At 40.0% G+C, this 20307-nt stretch overlaps 1 protein-coding gene across 1 annotated transcript in view; it reads right to left on the minus strand.

The window, feature by feature from the left end:
• Positions 1-20307, minus strand: part of LOC140244701 (uncharacterized) — a 245979-nt gene that overhangs the window by 35404 nt on the left and 190268 nt on the right. Inside the window, exons 22-26 of the mRNA XM_072324317.1 lie at positions 17637-17765; positions 13773-13834; positions 10172-10267; positions 4190-4363; positions 3742-3824 (exon numbers count right to left, since the gene is read on the minus strand). Coding sequence (XP_072180418.1) covers positions 3742-3824; positions 4190-4363; positions 10172-10267; positions 13773-13834; positions 17637-17765 — 544 coding nt within the window. The remainder of the gene's footprint in view (positions 1-3741; positions 3825-4189; positions 4364-10171; positions 10268-13772; positions 13835-17636; positions 17766-20307) is intronic.

The raw sequence follows: 20307 nt of genomic DNA on the forward strand, positions 1-20307 counted from the left end.
TAAAAAAATGTTTCATGGCTTATATATAATATCAAAATATCTTAATTTAGTTCAATTTTGGAGTGATTTTGTCTAAAAAAATAATTGTACCACAAGATTATTTTCAGCATTTATCGGAGTGAAGAGGTTAAGCCTAGCTACACGACATCAAAAGGATGAACGAATGCATTCATTATTCATCCAAATGATATTTCTGTTGTTGTAATTTTCATTCAATATTTGATCTTAGAATGGTATTTTATCCCAATAATTTAAACATGATATAAGATTTGTTTATAATTTCATAAGGAAAATTTTGGTCCAAATAATTTTTTTGGGTGAAATTTTGACCTCATCAATATGACTTCAAGCCCACAGCGCTGCAAAGGGGCACCCCTGGCTCTACCATGAACAAACTTGAAACTACACAGTCATTAAATGTACTTATTCACAGCACAAACTTCACTCTATCGCTTCTGGTTCTACAGAAGATTTTAAACAATTCGTTAATTTGGGCTGCTTCAGGGGCCTCCAGAGGGCATGGTGTCCATTTGTATATCTATCATACTGGCTATAATACCTGCCAAATTGGTGAAAAATGTGACAATGCATGGGGGTGGAGGGGACATGGCACCTATTTGTTCAAATATTTCTATATTTTATTACCATAATGATAATGCCTGTCAAGTTTGGTGGCATAATTGATTGCATATTTTCAAGAAGAAAATGTGAAAATTTGTTTCAGTTTGCCCTCAAAGCACTAACTTTAATAGGCCCATTCTCAGTAAAAGCGTTCAAATACGGAATTTTGGTGTCGCCGACATTCCATGACAGTTTGCGGTTCCCTGAAACCTATTAGATACTATTTAAATGTTTATAATATATCACGAGGACTTTATTTGTTAAAAATAAACACGATCAAATGCAGTTGTCTGCCTTTTTGTATAAAATTTTGCTGTTAAACTTCATTAAGACCCCCAAAACGCAATGTCGCCGGCTATTTCAGAATTATGTTTTATTGCTCCTCTCCGTCCACAAACACACTTTCCAAATATCATTTTCATGGACGATGAGCATATCATATGTGCTAATCACAATACTCAAAAAGTTCCAAAATTTTTATTGACTTCTTTTTTTTTATAGCCTTTTGAAACCTGTCGCCAAGTTCACCGCCAGATACGTTACCAGTTTCTTCAGTGTTACAGCATTGCGAAAATAACAAGACTATGCAATGACCCTGTGTATATGAAACCCTGAGGATATACTTCATACATTGCAAGTACTTAGATTTTTTGTGCAACAGCTCTTTTTTGGGAATACGGTACAATGTTTGAAATATCGGTTTTCTACACTTTTATTTGGACAGATACGTGACATACTTTTCACGCCACCCACTGCGACAGATATTGCAATGTCAGACAAATTGTATATTATACATTACTCCTCGGAATGATGCATCGATTCAACATTAAAGTTTAGTACAAGTGAGAAATATTTGGTAGATATCGCTCTCATAATAATATGATCGACCATATACCTTACCACAGATACGTTACCCCAGATACGTGACCGAATTTTGCTCATTGGTCTTGTGCTTTCTGGGGATCAAATCTGGTCAAAATTCATCCCTACACGTTACATGCTTCGTTTTGTTGGACCTCAGGATTATATTCTTACACCAAAAGGACAGAGAGGTGAAAAAGATCAACACTTCCACATGATTTTTCTTTCTGCGTCAGTGTCTCACAACTTAATGCCAAGTTTTCCGACAGATACGTTACCACATAATCAAAATGCTGAAAAGAAATTGTAAATGTTTTTACAAACAAATCATTGTGTGCTCATAAACTCCAAAGTTCTATTCTATAAAACCCAGTCACTTTCATATTCTATGCAACAACTTTGAACGTTTATTTTACAAGACGAAGATAAGATTCAGCATATCAGTTTTTTGCTTTTCAGATTTAGCAGATACGTTACGTATAATTCAGGGCACCCACGGTGACAAATAATGTTATGTAAAACAGAGTGTTCATAAAACAATTCTGCATAGAATGACGCTTCCATAAAAATTAAAGTTATGTTCAAATGAAGAATATTCAGTAGAAATTGCTATGTAACTTCACCGACAGATTCATTTACGGTACGCCAGATACGTTACCAAACTTTGAAAGAGTAAAAAGTAGTTTATGAAACGCTTCCGAGAAAAGTTTCAGTGTTCTGTTGCATATTTATTCTAGTGTTTTTCAACATATGAAGAACTACTCAAGATTCATTGATGAGTCGAACAATTATTTATTCATTTTCATTAAAAGGGATGAGCCAAATACGTTACCATAGGTCAAACAACTGTTTAGCATATCGAGTTCATAGAGACTGTACCTACTTCCTTCTAAATGCCTGCAAAAATATATTTTTTAAACCTTGTTTGCATTATCCATCAAAACTTAATGAATATTTATAGTCAGATGGATAAATACATTCAGACGTAAGATGAGAATATTCTGTGAATGAAGAACTCAGCTTTCACATTTAGGGCTCTTTTCCACTACATTTCATAGTTTAAATATTACGTGCAATGTTTAAAATGGTTAATTTGGGCTTACATCATTCATTTTTACATCAATTCATGAGGTAAATAATTAAACAGGTGATATTTATTAATTCATACACAACTAAAATTATTACTTATATTTTACCAGATACGTTACCAAAGGTGATTCGATGTTTTTCAATAGTTATTTCCCTAGGAAAGCAATTCATATTTGTTCCCTGTGAAATTCCAAATTGGATCGTTCCCTTTGCATGATTTGTGGGATTCGAAACTTTATTTGTAAGCGAAATTTGCTAAAAATACAAAGTGAATCTTAAGGTTATATTTCATTTCAGCAAAAAGCATATTTCAACCTACCACACAGAAATAATTTCTACCAATTATCAAGGGATGACAACATCTTTACCTCTTGAAAACCCCCAATATCTTTAGGGGGGACAGATGTCTTTTCCTAAACAGAAATTGGATCAAAACAATGAATTTAATTCAGAGTTAGGAGTCCATTACAACATGTAAATTTGCGGTAACGTATCTGATTGGTGATCAAAAATCATATATGATGCTCTATTTCAATTCATTTTTACTCAATGAATGGCCATCATTTAGAATGTTCCACTTTTTGCTTCGTATTTCACCGGTTTTGAAGTTTCCGAAAACACATCTTTGAATGTATTACTTTGTGGTTGATTTTTCGGTTTTACTCACATGGAATTGAACACTTAATCTGAGAATGGCCCAATAGCTCTACCACTCCCAGTTCTTCTGAAGGAGATTTTTAAAGATTCCTAAATTTGGGCTCCCTGCTCCCCCAACTAGGGCATGGTGCCCATTTGAGCAAATTGAGATCTTATCACCCTAGGGATGCTACCTGCCAAGTTCAGTGTCTATATACAGCCACTGTACATGTATGGCACATGATGAATCGCAAATAGCTCACCTGAAATCAAAACTCCTCCATGAGAAATCATATCCCATTTTTTCAGCCGGCAAAAAAAACTCTGAATTTGCACTTGTAAAGAATATGAGGAACCAATTAAAAAAATACTTACATCCAACATCAAAAAAATCAATCTGATTTGATAAAAACAACATGCATTGACTGATTATAGTGAGATACTCCTACAGTTTAAATTCTGCTTTTCCACTTGTAGTTGTTGAGTGTGGATATACGTGTATATTAGAATAGTGACAGCTACATTGTATCTCACCTGCCTCCTCAGGCTCAACAGGAGTGTACCGCATAAGAAGATCTGAGATGTCCTCATCAAATCCAGATATACCTGTATTAGGTCTGAAGTATTAAACACAATACTAAATGAGAAACTGACAGAAATGAAGTTTTTGAATACATATGTCATTATTCAAACAATTTGCTAATTACTACATATTCAGCCTAGACACTGTTGTTACATATAAGGATAAAAAAATGTACCCCAAAATTCATAAAGTACATACTGACAATGGAAATCATGACTAAAACAACTGCATAATCCAGAACTAAGATGTGAGGGTGAAATACTGTCCACAAACACTATGAATACCTTTGACAATATCTTATAATGTCTGTAAAGGCAAAAACTCCATATCATTTGGATAGCTTCCTACAAAATGTTAAAGAAGATTCATAAACACATCTTGCTTGCACAAGCTTCACACCTTGCAACCTTGTAGAGAGAAGAGTTTTGTTTCTGCGTGGCCAGGATGTACATGTGTCTTCCAAATTGGGGCCGTTTGGAGCGATAGAAACCATCATGCTTTCCACGGAAGTTCTCTGCTCGCTGCAGTGCAGCTTTCCAGCTCATGCCTCTGTCTACTTCTAGGGAGATGTGCCTTGTTGGTGTCAAAAGAACAACATTTTGATAACCATTCACTGCTCAAAAAAAAAAAAGAAAGAAAGAAAAGAAACTAGAAATGTTGCTATGGCGACTGGTATGCCTTCGCCATAATGCATAGTTCACCTAATAGGTCTATAGTACAATGTCTTGACAATGTGTGATGACAGTTTCACATAACTGGCACAATATTGAAATGACAGGTTTGTAACAAATGTGTTGAATGTTCACTTTCCTTGAACTACTACTGTAGGTTTGCTATATTGTCTTAAGGGTGGTATTCTGAAATCCTTCCTACAAAGAAATTTCTTCCTAAGTCAGGATTTTTTCCTAAGTGGTATTCTGAAAATCTTCCTAAGTTCCTTCCTAAGTACATTGTATCTTCCTAATAAGTTTTTTCCTAAACTTAGGAAGATATGCAAAAAAAGATGAAATGTGCAAATTTCTGACTTAGGAAAAAGATGGTATTCTAGAATGCACCTAGGAAAGAATTTTAGGAAGATATTTAGAAAAGCTCCACCCCTGTCCTAAGTACGTTGTTAAGATATAGCAAGCTGCAAATCATTGTGATAGGCACTTGTCATTCACTGCACGCAACATCTACCTTAATGCGCGAAATGGGCATGAGAACAGGGACATGCAGCACACATGTGTATTTAACCCTATGTCATAGTAATATGCGATTGTCATTGGTTGGTTCCTTATGATACAGCATTTCTTATTGGCTTAAGAAAGGAAGGGGGTGGGGATAAGGATGGCCTAATTTGCATTAAGAAGTTCCTATAGAATAGGAAGAAATTTCAGAATACCAATTCTGTCTTTCCTAGGCACTTCCTAAGTTTCTGACTTAGGAAGAAACTTAGGAAGAAACTTAAGAAGATTTTCAGAATACCACCCTAAGAATACGATACACATATTTGGGGACTTGAGGATTTTTACGTGACTTTTGATCATTTTACAAGTTTATGCATTGAGTAATTTTCAAGGTTTGAAGAAAAAGTGTAATTTCAGTATTAAACAGAAAAAATTTTGCATTTTAGCCTAGCCTTTGACCCTTGACCTTTGACCCTAAAATTCCCAAGAGAATCACTGTCAGGTAGAACATGCATAAATATGTTTCATGATACCTTGAGTCACTTTCAAGATATGGAGGAAAAAGTAAAATATAGTACTTTCACTTGAGCTTTGACCTTTGGGCAGGAAATTTCCCAGAGAATCTCCATTAGGTAATACATGTAAGGCGCCTTGGCAGATTACAGGTTCCGGCAAAACCGCGGCGCCGCCAATGAACGTTCTTTTTTTGTTCCGCCGCGACCTTCTAAATCCTCCCTTTCAAAAGCCCGCATTGCCCCCAGCTTTAATAGCCTGAACTATCCAGCGAGAAATAGTATCCGGGGTGACCGAGCCATGGGGAGAATTGATACCGATGAATAGATTGTCTGAAGTACGCAATTCCTCGGTTTTGTGAAGATACCATTTAAGGGCCCGCACTGGGCACCATATTTTGTCTTGGGAAATGGAGGACAGAGTCTTAAGGGAGGGGATGAAGACCTCACCTGGCGTAGAGTTCATGGTTTGGTTCTTAGCCAGGAATTTGGCATGAGGGATAAGTCTAACCCCGTTAGTCTCCCAACGAATATGACCAGGTTTGGTAGAAAGAGCGTGCAGAAGACTGCGTCTTCTCCCACTAGCGACTGCTACGAGGAGGATGGTTTTGATGGTTAGGTTAGCAAGAGAACTGCTGTGCATAGGTTCAAAGGGAGCCCTGGACAGAGCACGCAAAACTCTCGATAAACTCCAAGAGGGACTCAATTTCTTCTGAGGAGGCCTAGACAAAAAGAGGGATTTCATTAGTCTAGTCAAATGGGGAGAGGATCCTACCGTTTCTCCCCCTCTGAAGCCTTTATGTAAGGCTGAAATAGCAGATCTGTAGCCTCTGATTGTTGAGAAGGCTAAGCTCTTGTCAAATAGATGCATGAGGAAATCAGCAATCTTGCCTACAGGTGCTGTGGAAGGATCCACTTTCTTATCATAGCACCACCTGAAGTAGTACTGTAGTCTAGAGTCATAAGTGGCTCGTGTAGACGATCTAAGGAAGGAGGACGATAGCTCTGCAGCCCTTCCCGAAAGGCCTGCCTGGGACGCAATTTCCCTGAAATGGTCCATAATGTTAGCTTTAGATTGGGCACCTTGGGATGATATATGGTTGTCCCTGGTTGACAGAGGAGATCCTCCCTGAAGGGAAGGATTACTCGGGGAGAAGTTAGAAGGTCTAACAGTGTGGGGAACTAAGGGGCTATCAGAAGGAGGGTTGCCTTGTCCACTAGCACTTTCTGTAATACCCTTGGTATCAATGCAAAGGGGGGGGGGGGGGGGGGAACACATACCCCAGAAAACCGTTCCACTGCATTGTGAATGCGTCTGTCATCAGAGCTGCTGGATCGTTGTATTTTGTGCAATAAACTGGCAGCTGCTTGTTCAATGTCTATGCGAACAGGTCGACCCAAGGAGGCCCGAACTTGTTGAAGATCTGTTTGGCAATGCTAGGATTGAGTTGCCACTCTGCGGGGAGATAACTTCCCCTCGACAAGAAATCTGCCACATAGTTGTCTTTCCCTGGTATGTGAGAGGATATTAGATTCATCTCCACCGAATCGCATCAATCTAGAATGTCTAGGGTGAGATTGCACAAAGGTTTCGACCTTGTGCCCCCGTGTTTGTTTATGTAAGATACTACCGTGAGGTTGTCTGACTTTATCAGAACCGTTTTCCTCCGAACTCTGTCTTTGAAGGCAAACAGAGCATTCTGTATCGCCAGCATTTCCAGCACATTTATGTGCTAACCCCTGTCTTTTTCTCCCCAAGTTCCTTGAACCTGGTCCGAGTTTAGTACTGCACCCCACCCCATAATCAACGCGTCTGTGAGAATGGTCAGGGAGGGGGCTGGGGTTGTGAAGGATTTCCCCACTTGTAGGGTATTTGGGGGCATCCACCAGCGAACCGCCTGGGATGGGACATTGTCCTCGTAAGACGGAAAAATTTTTGTCATCGGGTCTGTTTGCGGGCGATACTGCATGAGAAAGGCCATTTGGATTTGCCTCATTCTCCTTCTGCAATCTGGGACTGTGTCCAAGAGACTTGCAAGGAGGCCCAAAAATCGCAGCCAGTGCTTGGCTTGCGCATGACACGTGCGGAGCAGGAACCCCCCTACTAGGTGTACCTTGTCTACTCTGTGAGGAAGGGGATGGGCAAGCCTTAGTTTTAGGTCTAGTTTGGCGCCCAAGAACTCCGGACTCTGGGTGGGTTCGAGCTGGGACTTTTCGTAGTTTACGAGAAAACCAAGCTTGGAGACTAGATCCAACGTAATGTCTAAGTGACGGCGTAGTGTGTCTGCAGAGTCTGCTATTACCAGCCAGTCGTCGAGATAGAAAAAAATTTGAATGCCCCTTTCTCGTAAGTCGGCCGCGAGTGCCTGTACAATTTGAGTAAAGATGCGTGGAGCAGTCTTGAGACCAAAGGGCAGAGCGCGATATTGGTACACTTTGTTTGCCACTGCGAAACCGAAAAAGTGCTGTGTAATGGGAACATGAAGATAGGCGTCTACTAAATCTATGGAGACCGCCCAATCGTTTGCTTTGATGAGAGGCAGTATGTTGCGGAGATTTTCCATTTTGAAAGTGGAGTTTGTGATGTATCGATATAGCCTTTTTACATTTAACACCATGCGGAATCCGCCTTTCCGCTTGGGGATGAGAAAAACTGGGGATATCACAAGAAGCCTTCTTGTGTGGACCCGAACAATCGCTCGTTTGGTTAATAGGGACTCTATCTCTTGTAACAAAGCCCTTCTTTTTTCTGGGTTTGTTGGCAGGTTGGTTTTCTTGCTTATATCCGGAAGCAATTCTGGGTGAATCAGTTTGGGAACATATCCCTTCTTAATTATTGAGAGCACCAATTTGTCTGTTGTTATCTAAGACCATTGCTGGGCAAAAACTTTGAGTCTGCCCCCTACTGGGGCATGCCCTGCGCACTGATTCGGATAGTCATAACTGTGATGAATGGTCCTGCTGGGGGGCAGACGACTGCATTCTGGGGAGGGGGGGGGGGGGGGGGGGTAAGGTGCTGTCCCCGAGATCATCTATACGATCTTCCACCCCGCTCTCTGCCTTTGGGCCTGCGAGAGTCGGATGATGACCTGTAAGACTGACTGTAAGGTTGTCTCCAATAAGGGGAACCTTGAGGGGATCGCCCCTCGCGGAAGAACCCTGACCCAGGGGGCATATGGGCCCTTGAGGGTCAAAAGAAGCGGTTAGGTTTGCTCAGTTTGTAGGCGGTCTTGTCTGCAGTGCTAGACGCCGCGATGGTGTCCTCCAGTACCTGTTGAAACTTTCCCGCAAAGAGATCTGAGCCCGTAAGGGGCAATTTTGCGAGTATGATGTCTGCCTCTTTCTCCAAGTTTGAGCTGTTCCATCACCCGAGTTCTGCGAAACTTGGAACATAGTAACGCTGTTCGGGCGGCCTGTTCGAATTGGAAGTCTGAAATTCACAAGAGCAAATCGGAGATCTTTTTCAGGTCCTCCCCGTCTATGGCCAAACGGCTTGCTTCTCGTTGCGCCGTAATTAGATAGCTTTGGTAAACCGCGAGCCTCATTGAGCTACAGGCTATCTTATCCATGTGGGCAATCTGCGAATCTATCCTTCAGAAGGATCGAGATCTCATACCATTGAAATTGGTTTTGCGAGCACGAGCATCACCAACTGTACCAGCTGTATCACTTCTGCTTCTGGAGAAGAAGATTTTTAAAGATTCCTTAATTTTGGGAGGATTGGGGCCCCCCTGAGGGACTCCAGGTGGGGCATGTTGCCCATTTGAACAAATGTGACCATGCATCAAAAAAAGGAACAAAAAGTCGACTGAAAGTAGGAGAAATGGGTCAACCCAGCCGATCTTGACTTTTTCATATTCACTGAAAGACCAAGTCTCCTTCTACATTATGCTAAAATTTGGGATCATAAAACGGGCAGGAAAGTGTGTTTTTTTAGCAATTTATCTCGGAACATTTTTGGTAGAATAGTGTGATTAGTTCTGTCTTTTCATTTCCCCTTTTCATTTCTTAAAAACCTTGTACACACTCTTCACTTTCAACTCTAATAACTTTTGAAAGGATGATGCTACTGCTTTGAAAGTTGGCATTATATTATGGACAGAATGTGTTAATAAGGAATGCTTAATTACAATTTAATCTGATAATCCCTTCATTGTTGTTACTCCGGCAGTTTACACCCTGTTTTTTGTCCCATTTATCGCACAGCCAGCAAGGCTTGGTAAAGATTAAGCGCTTGAATAGACACTGTACTTCAGAGCCTCTTTTCTCAGTTCACACTTTTTCTGAGTGTGTGCTTTCTTTCATGTATTTAGATAGGTTAGGAGAGTCCATTTGATTTGAGTTATACATCATTTTAAAGCTTAAAGTCTGCTCTTTTAGAATATGCTCTTATCTAAAATATCATGTCCGGCGACTTTTTGTTTGTTTTGTGATGCAGGGTCACAAATGCTATGGAATGTTACCTGCCAAGTTTGGTGAAAATCTATCATGGGGTTTTCAAGAAGATTTGAAATGTAAAAAGTAGATGCATAATGCATGCCGCACGAATAGCAATCGCAATACAGCTCACTTGAGCTGAGCCTGGGTTGACCACTGAGAATGCTCACCTGTGATGCTAGGAGTAACAAGCACTTAAACAACCGTACAACATTCAATTTGGAGCACCTTTTTCAAACATCTTTAAGGCTCGTGTGCCATACCTGATTGGTGTACTTGTGACAGCTTCCTTGAAGATCTGCTGTGTTCCTAACAACTTAATGGAGGATGCCATGATATCCACAAGACCTTCACTATATCTGCATAATGAAACAAAGGCACAAAATGGAAAAAAAAAATATTTTGTAACAGCAGCAACATCACCCCTGTACAAAAGCAATGCAAACGATCTTTGTTTGATTAATGTGCCTTTAGCAGAGTATTCGCCATTGTGAACTACTGCAATTAAAAGGTTTAATAAAGTACACTTAAAACCTGTACTGTTTCATTTGCAAAGTTAATCGAAGTACTAACATGACAAATGTCAAAGAAAAGCACATTGTAATCAAGGGTTGTCAATGTCACAGTATACATTAGTTTGTAGTGATGTGTGGCCTGTCACCACATCACCCTAAAAAAGTTGCAAACCTTGCAAATCTTATGGAAAACATATTAGTAGGCTCAAGATATGACAAGACACTCAATGGGTCTAGCCCTCATCTGATTACAATATGTTCACCTCTCACACATTCTTGCAGACCTAAAAGAAACATATATCACACATGAGGAACATAAACTTGGGAGGCTTTAAGGGCATACTGTCCAATATATATATTGTATTCCATTACACTGGTGACAACACCTACCAAGCTTGTGGAAAACTGTGTTTTCAAGAAGAAAATCGACATATCAAAACTAACCCCCAATTTGGTCCTGGCCCCAAGGGGACAATACTTGATCTGCCACAAGAAAACCTGAAAGTATACTCACAAATATATTGATTCATAGCATTGACTCATCATTTCTGATTTTTACAAAGTGATAAAACAAACTCCTCTAGTTTGGGGGCTTTGAAGTGCCCTGAGGATCCCCTAGGGGCCATGGTGCCCATTTATTCTATCACCCACAAAGTTTGGTGAAAATTTGACCATACATATTTACAAAGATGAATGTGTGAAAATTGGCCCCTGATTTGGGACCGGCCCCACCAAGGTGGTCAACACTTGATCTGCCATAAACAAACCAGAAAATACACTCACTGTATTTACTCCAAGGATTTGTGCTTTTATGGAATACAAGTTTTTAAAAGACTCTCTAATTTGAGGGTTCTGGGCCCCTTGTGATCCCCCCTCCCCCCGGACCATGGTGCCCATTTGTACAAATGTATATCCCAAATTTGACCATGCATATTTACAAAGATGAATGTGTGAAAATTGGCCCCTAATTTGGGACTGGCCCCACCAAGGTGGTCAACACTTGATCTGCCATAAACAAACCAGAAAAAGCACTCACTGTATTTACTCCAAGGATTTGTGCTTTTATGGAATACAAGTTTTTAAAGACTCTCTAATTTGAGGGTTCTGGGCCCCTTGTGATCCCCCCCCCCCCCCCCCCCCCCGAGGACCATGGTGCCCATTTGTACAAATGTATATCCCAAATTTGACCATGCATATTTACAAAGATGAATGTGTGAAAATTGGCCCCTGATTTGGGACTGGCCCCACCAAGGTGGTCAACACTTGATCTGCCATAAACAAACCAGAAATTACACTCACTGTATTTACTCCAAGGATTTGTGCTTTTATGGAATACAAGTTTTTAAAAGACTCTCTAATTTGAGGGTTCTGGGCCCCTTGTGATCCCCCCCCCCCCCCAGGACCATGGTGCCCATATGTACAAATGTATATCCCAAGTTTGGTAGAAATTTGACAATGTGTCTTCATGAAGAAAATGAAGGTGTGAAAAAATACTGGAAAGAGTCTGAAAAACCCCAAGATCAAGGAATCAATGTATGGCAACTTTATCAAGCTGTTGATGTCACTTCCTATAGCATGTCTGTGTTATAAAGGGAAACATCTTCTCTGGAGAGAACTCTCTGAAAACGGAAGACAAAAATGTAACCGGCGACAAAAGTTTCAGGCAAAAGTCGGGTATTTTGAAAATTCATTTTTTTCTCTGAATCACAACGCCCATTTCCTAAGCTATGCATTGATATAAAACACTTTTATTCTCCGACACCGTAAGTGGGCATAATAAAGCAAAATCTAATGCACTTTTCAATTTGTTAGCCTGTAAATTTTATTGAGAAAACAGGATTTGAAGATTCACCTCTTGATCAAAGATAATTTCCGAGCGATGCAATCACCCATCTGTATGATAGTGTCAATTGAGATTAAGCTCCCGTGCCTTCTGATTGGCTCACTGAGAGAGTCAAATTTCCCGGGCACCTTTCTCGGAACTCAGCGTATGGAGCCAAAGTACACCATGCCTTTCACTCAGGTTTTGTTTACCAGTACGTCTTCCAAGATGGCAGATATGATCATTGCGCAAGCCTGCTGTCGTACGTGTGTATGGTGCACGCATTACCCAATGGCATCCACACGCCATGCCCCTGTGTACACGTAGCATGAGCGGGTGGCACATTTGTATGCACATACTAGTATTTACAAATCCTGTTTTCATTGTGGTTTATTTGGTGTTGTTGTTGTTTTTTCATCAGTGGGGGACCCTTTCGAAGGCAGAAAAATTGCTAAAGCTGGTCACGCTTCCTGTTGTCTTGTTTTGTTTTTCAAGCCGTGCATGTGTTGCATTGTGCGGTGGTGTTTATCATACTAAAAAAACAAACAAAACAAAGAAGACACAACTACTTAGTTTGGTGTAATCTTGCCGTTTATTATTTGAATATTGGTCATTTATGACCGCTCCTTTCCTCTCCTTTGCTGTCCTTTGAGTCAAACTCTTATGTTTACTACGAGCACATAGTTTAGAGAATATTGTAAGTTTTCTTTTCACACGTTCATGTCAGTTATTTTGCTGCAATTGACAGGTGGGTTTCCGATCATATGTTGCATGATTTTGTGTGGCGATTTGTGATTCTGATACATTCAAACCATGTTCACCATGTGATATGTTTCCGTGTTGGAAGTTAGCACTGCTGTTCACTTTTTGTTTCACTTCCGTTATCGAACATAGCTGCGATATAGAAAAGCTCGGATAGAAAGCCCAACGAAGGGCATACACAACACAGCGAGTGTATCTATTATAACAACAACAATGGAGAATGCACGCGTGGACAAAACACTCCGGAAACGCTGCTAGACGTGTCTCCGAAAGCTGAACTATGTAAACGTGTGCGACGCACTAGCCAATCACACGAGAGACGCTGCGCCGTAGCAACACTGGACATATTGGCATGCCGTTTGAAAGAAGATCAAAATTGACGAATGTAATCCAATATAGCAGATTTAAAATTCTATTTTCTATACGAAAAACTTAGTCTTATGCCATGAAATTTAGCGTAGATGTAGAAAACATATCAAAGATTCTACATATTTCTGTAAAAAAACAAAATCGGCAACGGTCAAAATCTTTGTACCCCGCCTAGGAGGTAATTTCCTCTTGCGACTTTTGCCTGAAACTGTTGTCGCGGGTCACAAATTGATCTGCTCAAGAGCATGTGAAACAGTTATGACTTCGAACATTTCAGCGTACAAAAGATTTACAGAAGAAGGTTACGCAGTTGTCTTGCAATCCTACAGAGACAGAAAACTTGTGTGCATTGTGCACACCAATTTATATTTTAAATATGGACAATGTGATATTTACCTCCCTTCCTTTTTTGCAGCAGCAACAACTGATTGAAGACATCCTAGGAAGTATGTGAAGATCTACAATATAATATGACATGATAACATGTTACAAAGGGACACAAATGATAAGGGCACACAATAAGCACTCCCTACAGCTTGCAGCACAAACTGTGCTTCATAAATAGAGTTCACTAATGAGTGAAAGGAACATATTCATATATCAACCTATAACAAGGTGACACAATACACACATACTGCATATCACAAGCAGTTAGCTTTTTAATAGTGGTGATGTACTGGTCACATTTGCACAATTCTGACTACCTGGGCTTTTAAAGCACTAGTTGACTAGAATACATGGAGTGAAATCAGATGACTAGAATGATAGAAGTTGCATATTATATAGAATACAATTTAATGCAGTTTCCAAGTTTTACATGTTTACACTAAAATACACACAAATTGGAAGGATTGAAGATGTCATCACCTCACAATTATCCCATTGGTTTGTACATTAGAATATAATTAACATTTTTGGTTGATTATTACCTCCGCAAAAGAAGGAGGTTACATGCTCATTGGCATTGGTTTGTCTGTTTGCAAAATAACTCAGAAAGTTGGGCACAGATTAAAATGAAACTTGCATAAAAAGTCGATATTGACACAAGAATACCTCATTCAATTTTGGTAGTGATCCGCAAATTCTTATGGATTTTTGAAGGATATTCATCTTTTGGCATATAAGTTCAACAAACTTGGGGTTCAAGCTGCGCGTATTGGAGGTTTACATATTATGTGCACTAAAGCGCATGCTCTGCTCGGGCAAGGCGCCGTGCAATGATGTAAACAAAAGGCTTCTACAGTTCGACCTCGATTATCCAGCCATGTCGGGACCGACGCTCATCCGGATAAGCGAATTGGCCGGATATGGGAGACACAATGTTAATGTATATAGCTTCCGTCCAAGCTGCTGTCCAAGCTGCCGTCCCAGTGCACTGGCAGCTAGGCAGGTAGCGTACCCCACAACAGTGGTGTAATCTATGCTAGCCTGCGCAAAATTGTAGTCCCTTCTTCACAAAAATGAAGTATGTGAAAATCTTACATGTTTTACCTCATTAGATATTGAGAAACCTATCATGCACATCTTATGAAATTAGTGAAATAGATCCATGAAAAGAAGTTAAAGTCACTGTTTTTTCTCAATTTTTGGATGAAAAAAAAAAAAGTCCTTCACTGCGTGAATGCGTCCAATAATAGAGATTTCCGGATAAAAGGAGGCCGGATAATCGAGGTCGAACTGTATTTGTGGAAATTGCATGCGTGTAAGGGTATATGGGGGAAATGAGTTGCTGGCTTGGCGGAGGTCTGTGCTCTCTGAGAGCTTTTCTAGTTTAGCAAAATACAGCTAATTTTTCAAAAGTTCATATTCATTTGATAATTGATAGGGGTAGATCCATACTGTCTGCTGTACTCTTTCCTCAAACATCACGTGTATATTGTTGATGGGTTCACACAAACTATACTATTCAAATCTGATGCCAGGGATACAGTACATCCCATTCTTCTTCTTTTTTTCATGAGGAAAAAAGAAATCTGGACAAAAATGTGTGTCCAGTTGAAGGGAGATTAGTAAGGTGATGACATCATCACATCTGTTAATTTGAGCATGTGAATGCAACTTATATCACTGATTAGTGAAAACATGGGAAATTTTAAAATTCCATGGCTATATTTTAGGACCTTTTTTGATCAAAGCCTGTAATAGTGTTGTGATCTATTGATTTCACTGTTAATTAAAACCATCTTGAATATGGTATGAAATTGCACTTCAATACTTTTGATGAGAAATTATCTCTTTAACTAACACATGAACTAATGTTCACATTTTTCTTAATATCATTGTTAGCAGTTGACAGACCCCAAAATCATTATGGGCCATTGCCAGGTATATGATGTGTGATGTATGGATGCCCTACCACTATTTATACAGGGTTTAGTGTACATATTATGCCAAAAAAGAGTGGATGTGTTCAGTGAGAGAAGAGGTTTAGGACCTGTTTGATGTTTGATCGTGACTAGTACTAGCAGCAGTACTACGTTGAAAGCACTCATGTCCTGACCCAACATATTTTGAATTCTGAGATTTGTTGATGATTTTAATATTTTTTTCTCAATAAAAAAAATAAAATAATACAATTTCTTATGAAAAAAAAAATTGAGGCCGTTTCAAAGTTTGAAGTGGGACGGAATGAGAACCCTCTTTTTGGCCTAAGCTAACGGTGTAAGTGTAACCATTTTTTTTTTTCAGCCACTTCCTTTTTCTTATTTTGGAGGGCAAGGAGGAGAGGTGAAGGAACCATGGATTTAGACCAAGAAGGGTGCTGGGTGACATGCTATTTTGTGACTATAGGAAGACAATGAATGAAACATGATGTATCAAGATTAAGAATTGCTTTCCTTGGGTTCACTCTATTATCAAAACTAGTGAAAGTATACTACAATTTATACAAAGGAAATGTTGACTTGTCTACATAATGAATAATAACAATACTTATTCTACCCAAAATCAAAACCAGAACTTGGTCTCTTTTTTGTTTTTTGCCATGAATGATGGCTCATGGCTGCAACCCACGCATTGCCCTAGAGAAATATTGTAAAGCTGTCAGGCGGAGCAATCAAATTTGGCAGAATTCTGAACTTTTTCTGGGCCCAATACATGTACATATGGCTGGGCTGTGAAGTTGAGATTGAGTGAAGGACATAAATTAATGATACTAAGATGAGACTAACAAGTCACGAGTAATGTTACCAAATTGTGTCTTGTATATCTCCGCTCAACAGCCGAAATAATGACATGGGCTGGTATTCTGATAGCGCAGATTAAAGTTAGTCTGAGACTAAAGTCCAGATTAGCAGTGGATACTTTGCAAAGTTTAGGTGAGGCCTAACTTTTGGTATTCCGATACCAATTTTCACCTGGACCCCAAACTAAAATGTGACTAAATCATAATTTTTTAATCTCCCACAGGGGGTAGTTTAAAGTCTGAACAAACTCAACAGCACGTAACGTACCCTTCGTACAGCACCATTCGTACCATGGCTTGACTAGTGGCTCATCTATTGAGACAGCTTGCACAATGCCATGGTGACCAGAAAAATCTACCCTAGTTTCACAGATTTGAACAGTGTGTACTGTGTACACATATACGCCAGCGTAAAAATCTTCGAAATGCAATTGTCAATGTCAAATAATTCTCTTGTGGCATTGGGATGTGGTAAATTTTCCCTAGAGAATCATTATCTGGTAATACTGTACACTATTAAGAAGTTAAATGAAAATACATGTACACGTAGGCATTATAGACATATGGGGGAAATATGAAAATTTTAGCATTTGACCTTGACTTATGACCTTTGCACCAAAAATTGATAGGCATGAGGAGCTTCATCCACTAATACATGCATATACCAAGTTTCACTTGGATACCTCAAACAGTTCTTAAGTTACGGTGTCCACAAAATTGATTACGGACAGCCAGAAATAGTGTATGAACTCCAGCGACATTGTGGCGGAGGCATGAAAAGATACTCATACGTGTATGAAACAAACATATGGCAAAGATTATATTTACAATGCTGCACTGTCAGACTGAAGTTGAGGCAGTTACAAATGAGCACAGGACTGGACATTGGCAAGACTTTTACAAATACTAAATTACATAGATTAGCACATTTGTATCATGCAAAACTAGTATCATTATAGTATCTGTCAATATTACTAGAAAAAAAAAATGACTCATGTCCATCTACACATAAAAGATATACACTTTCCAGGGTAAGGATACCTTTATTATGAACAGTGCTGCTATTCATTGCTCACCATGTTTTGTCGTTCAACAGAAAGGCCCAGGATCCTGTTGAGGAATTTCCCCACCTCACCCTGGTCCTTTTCACCAATCACCAGACTGTCATCTACCAATGAGGCCACACCCATCTGGACCAAGCAGTCCTGTCATAGGGAAAGTAAAAGAGATGCTTTAGCCTACACACAAAGATATGAAGTATCATGTACAATGTGTACTAGCAATTATTTTTAATTAAGCACCAAGAGTTTTATCACATACAAGAAGAAGCATGTGAAACAAAAAATGTCACTTTTTGGTTCTACAATACACACCAATTTTCAAGACAATATTTTGAGCCATTTTCAAAATAGGGGAAAAATTGTAAAATTTTAGCATTTTCACTTGCCGATGACCTTTGATCCCAAGGCCCAAATCTTCCTTCACAGAATCATTGTGCAGTAACTCATGTACATGTACAAATGTATATACTACAGCCCGTAAGTAATTACCAGTAAGTGTATAATAATATTGAGTTATTCCAAGGTATGGAAAAAATAGTGCTGTAGCATTTATACCTTCCCTCCTCCTTGTACGCTTTGAGCTGTGTTAGCTGGCTTTCAGCAAAGGCGGTAAACAGCTTTAAGCGCATAGTGAATATTCAACAGCATATTCATGACTTATCATCAATGAATGATTAAAGTACATTTGAATATTAGTGATTGGTAGCGAACAACTAGCCCTGTTATTTAGTGGTCATTTTGGTTAGCTCATGAAATGTAAACTCACTCCCTTTGAGATAAAACACTCTAGGCCTTTGGAAAACATTACTGTAGGCACAGACTCTACCCCTACAGCTGAGCGTTTGACATCTTCATGGATGTTTGTGTTAAAGCCAAAACATAGTTCTGGCACGCCTGCAAAAGTTGTCAAATTTCGCTCCCAAATGTGAACATATGCCTAGGAATTGTGCGGAATAACGCTGTAATAACAAGATATTCGATGGGTAACGACGAAAATGGGAAATATTAACCAAAAAGGTTCAGTCTCAGAACTTACCCGAACGGGGTCAAGCTAAACTCAGACACGGGGATAACTTGGCCTCACTTTGACGGCGGGCTGAGTTGTCTTGGTTGTCCCTCTGGATTGTACAGTGTTGTAAATGGGAGCGGTCTGTATAGCGCTTCGCGTTCTGAACTGGCTACTCGCAGTAATGGTCCGAGTTGTTACAACACGCGCATCAAAAAACCTTTTGGCGCACATGCAAAATTAGTGTGCGCCTATCAAGCACCCCTAAAAACAATCAAAGACGCTTGATAAACAACAACAAAAACTTCAAAGACAGCGCGTCTCAGCAATTGAGGTGATGTGCGTATACGCTTGAGGACCGCGCGCTGTCCATTTGTTTTGTACAGGATTAGCACGCACTTTCCTGTCTGTTCAGTTAGGCCTCGTTGGGTATTATACAGCAGAATACATGGCGATCACGAACTGCATGTAAATTGTCTGAAATAGGGTCGAGTTTTCCCTGAGACCGAGTTAGTCTGGATCCTTCTGGAATAAAAGTCGGTTTTCCGACTTTTTCTCAAAATACTCCAAAACAACTCATCATCCCGACAAATCGCGTCAGCCAGGTAAGTTTCTTTGTAGACTCTTTCGATATATTGCAAGCAAATATGAAATGGTGCCAGACTGGTTTTCAAACCCTTACCAAAACTATGTTTTCACTTTAATACACCAGTGGAAATGCCATTTTCTCAGCTCGGCGCTACTGCCACTAATTGCTGCAGTGTGATCTCCCAAAGGAATCAACTACAAAATTGGGACTGATACATATTTTGTGAAACAAATGTACTTAGCAGGTGTCTACTCACAAAAACAAAAACAAAACAAAAAAAATCCTGCAGCAAATTTGGACTCCACAACTGGAACTGTGCACTGTTTGTACACTGGGGAAGCATCATATGCCCAGCATGGTGACTTGGAAGGCCAGTTTTAGGAGCCTCCTAGTGCTGCTACACTGGTGACTCCAGCCCTGACATCAGCCAAATGCTGCTAAGCCACTGATCTCAACCCAGACATCAGCCAGTGCTGTTACGCCGCTGACCTCGGCCCAGACATCAGTCAGCACTGCTACGCCGCCGACTTCGACCTAACACCAGCACGTGCTACTACACCACCTACTTTGGCCCTGATGCTGGTCAGTACCTCAGCCCAGACATCAGAGCAATTATCCTGCAGGCCATGACTGGTCTCAATGTCTCTATAAACAGCGCCCAAGCATCAACTGTCCTTTCAATGTCACCTACAACTTCGCGGACACTTCACTCCATTGCTAGTAAACATTGTAATGCTGAACAAGAAACGAGCAAGTGACAACCCTAATGATATTTGCCTTTAGCCCTCCTAATGACACCGTGTCAGTGAGTTAACTGCAAGTGTGAATATGCCCATTCGCAACTATGCACAGCGCTTTCATTTGTCACCCATTTGACCAACAGTGGGGCAGATATGTGAAAAATTTGCTAACATCCGGCGGAAAATGTGAAATTTTGCATATGGGGGTATTTTGGGGCGCTGATTTCAAAAATTGCCGGATCCAAGAGATCTGACGACTGGGTCGGCCGCCATTTTGAATTTCAATATGGCCGCCATGACAATTGAATCATCGAAAATCCAAATGTTTGGTTCCACGTGACCTGTAGCACT

The sequence above is a fragment of the Diadema setosum genome, chromosome 21 (genome assembly GCF_964275005.1).
Source record: "Diadema setosum chromosome 21, eeDiaSeto1, whole genome shotgun sequence".
Taxonomy (NCBI): domain Eukaryota; kingdom Metazoa; phylum Echinodermata; class Echinoidea; order Diadematoida; family Diadematidae; genus Diadema; species Diadema setosum.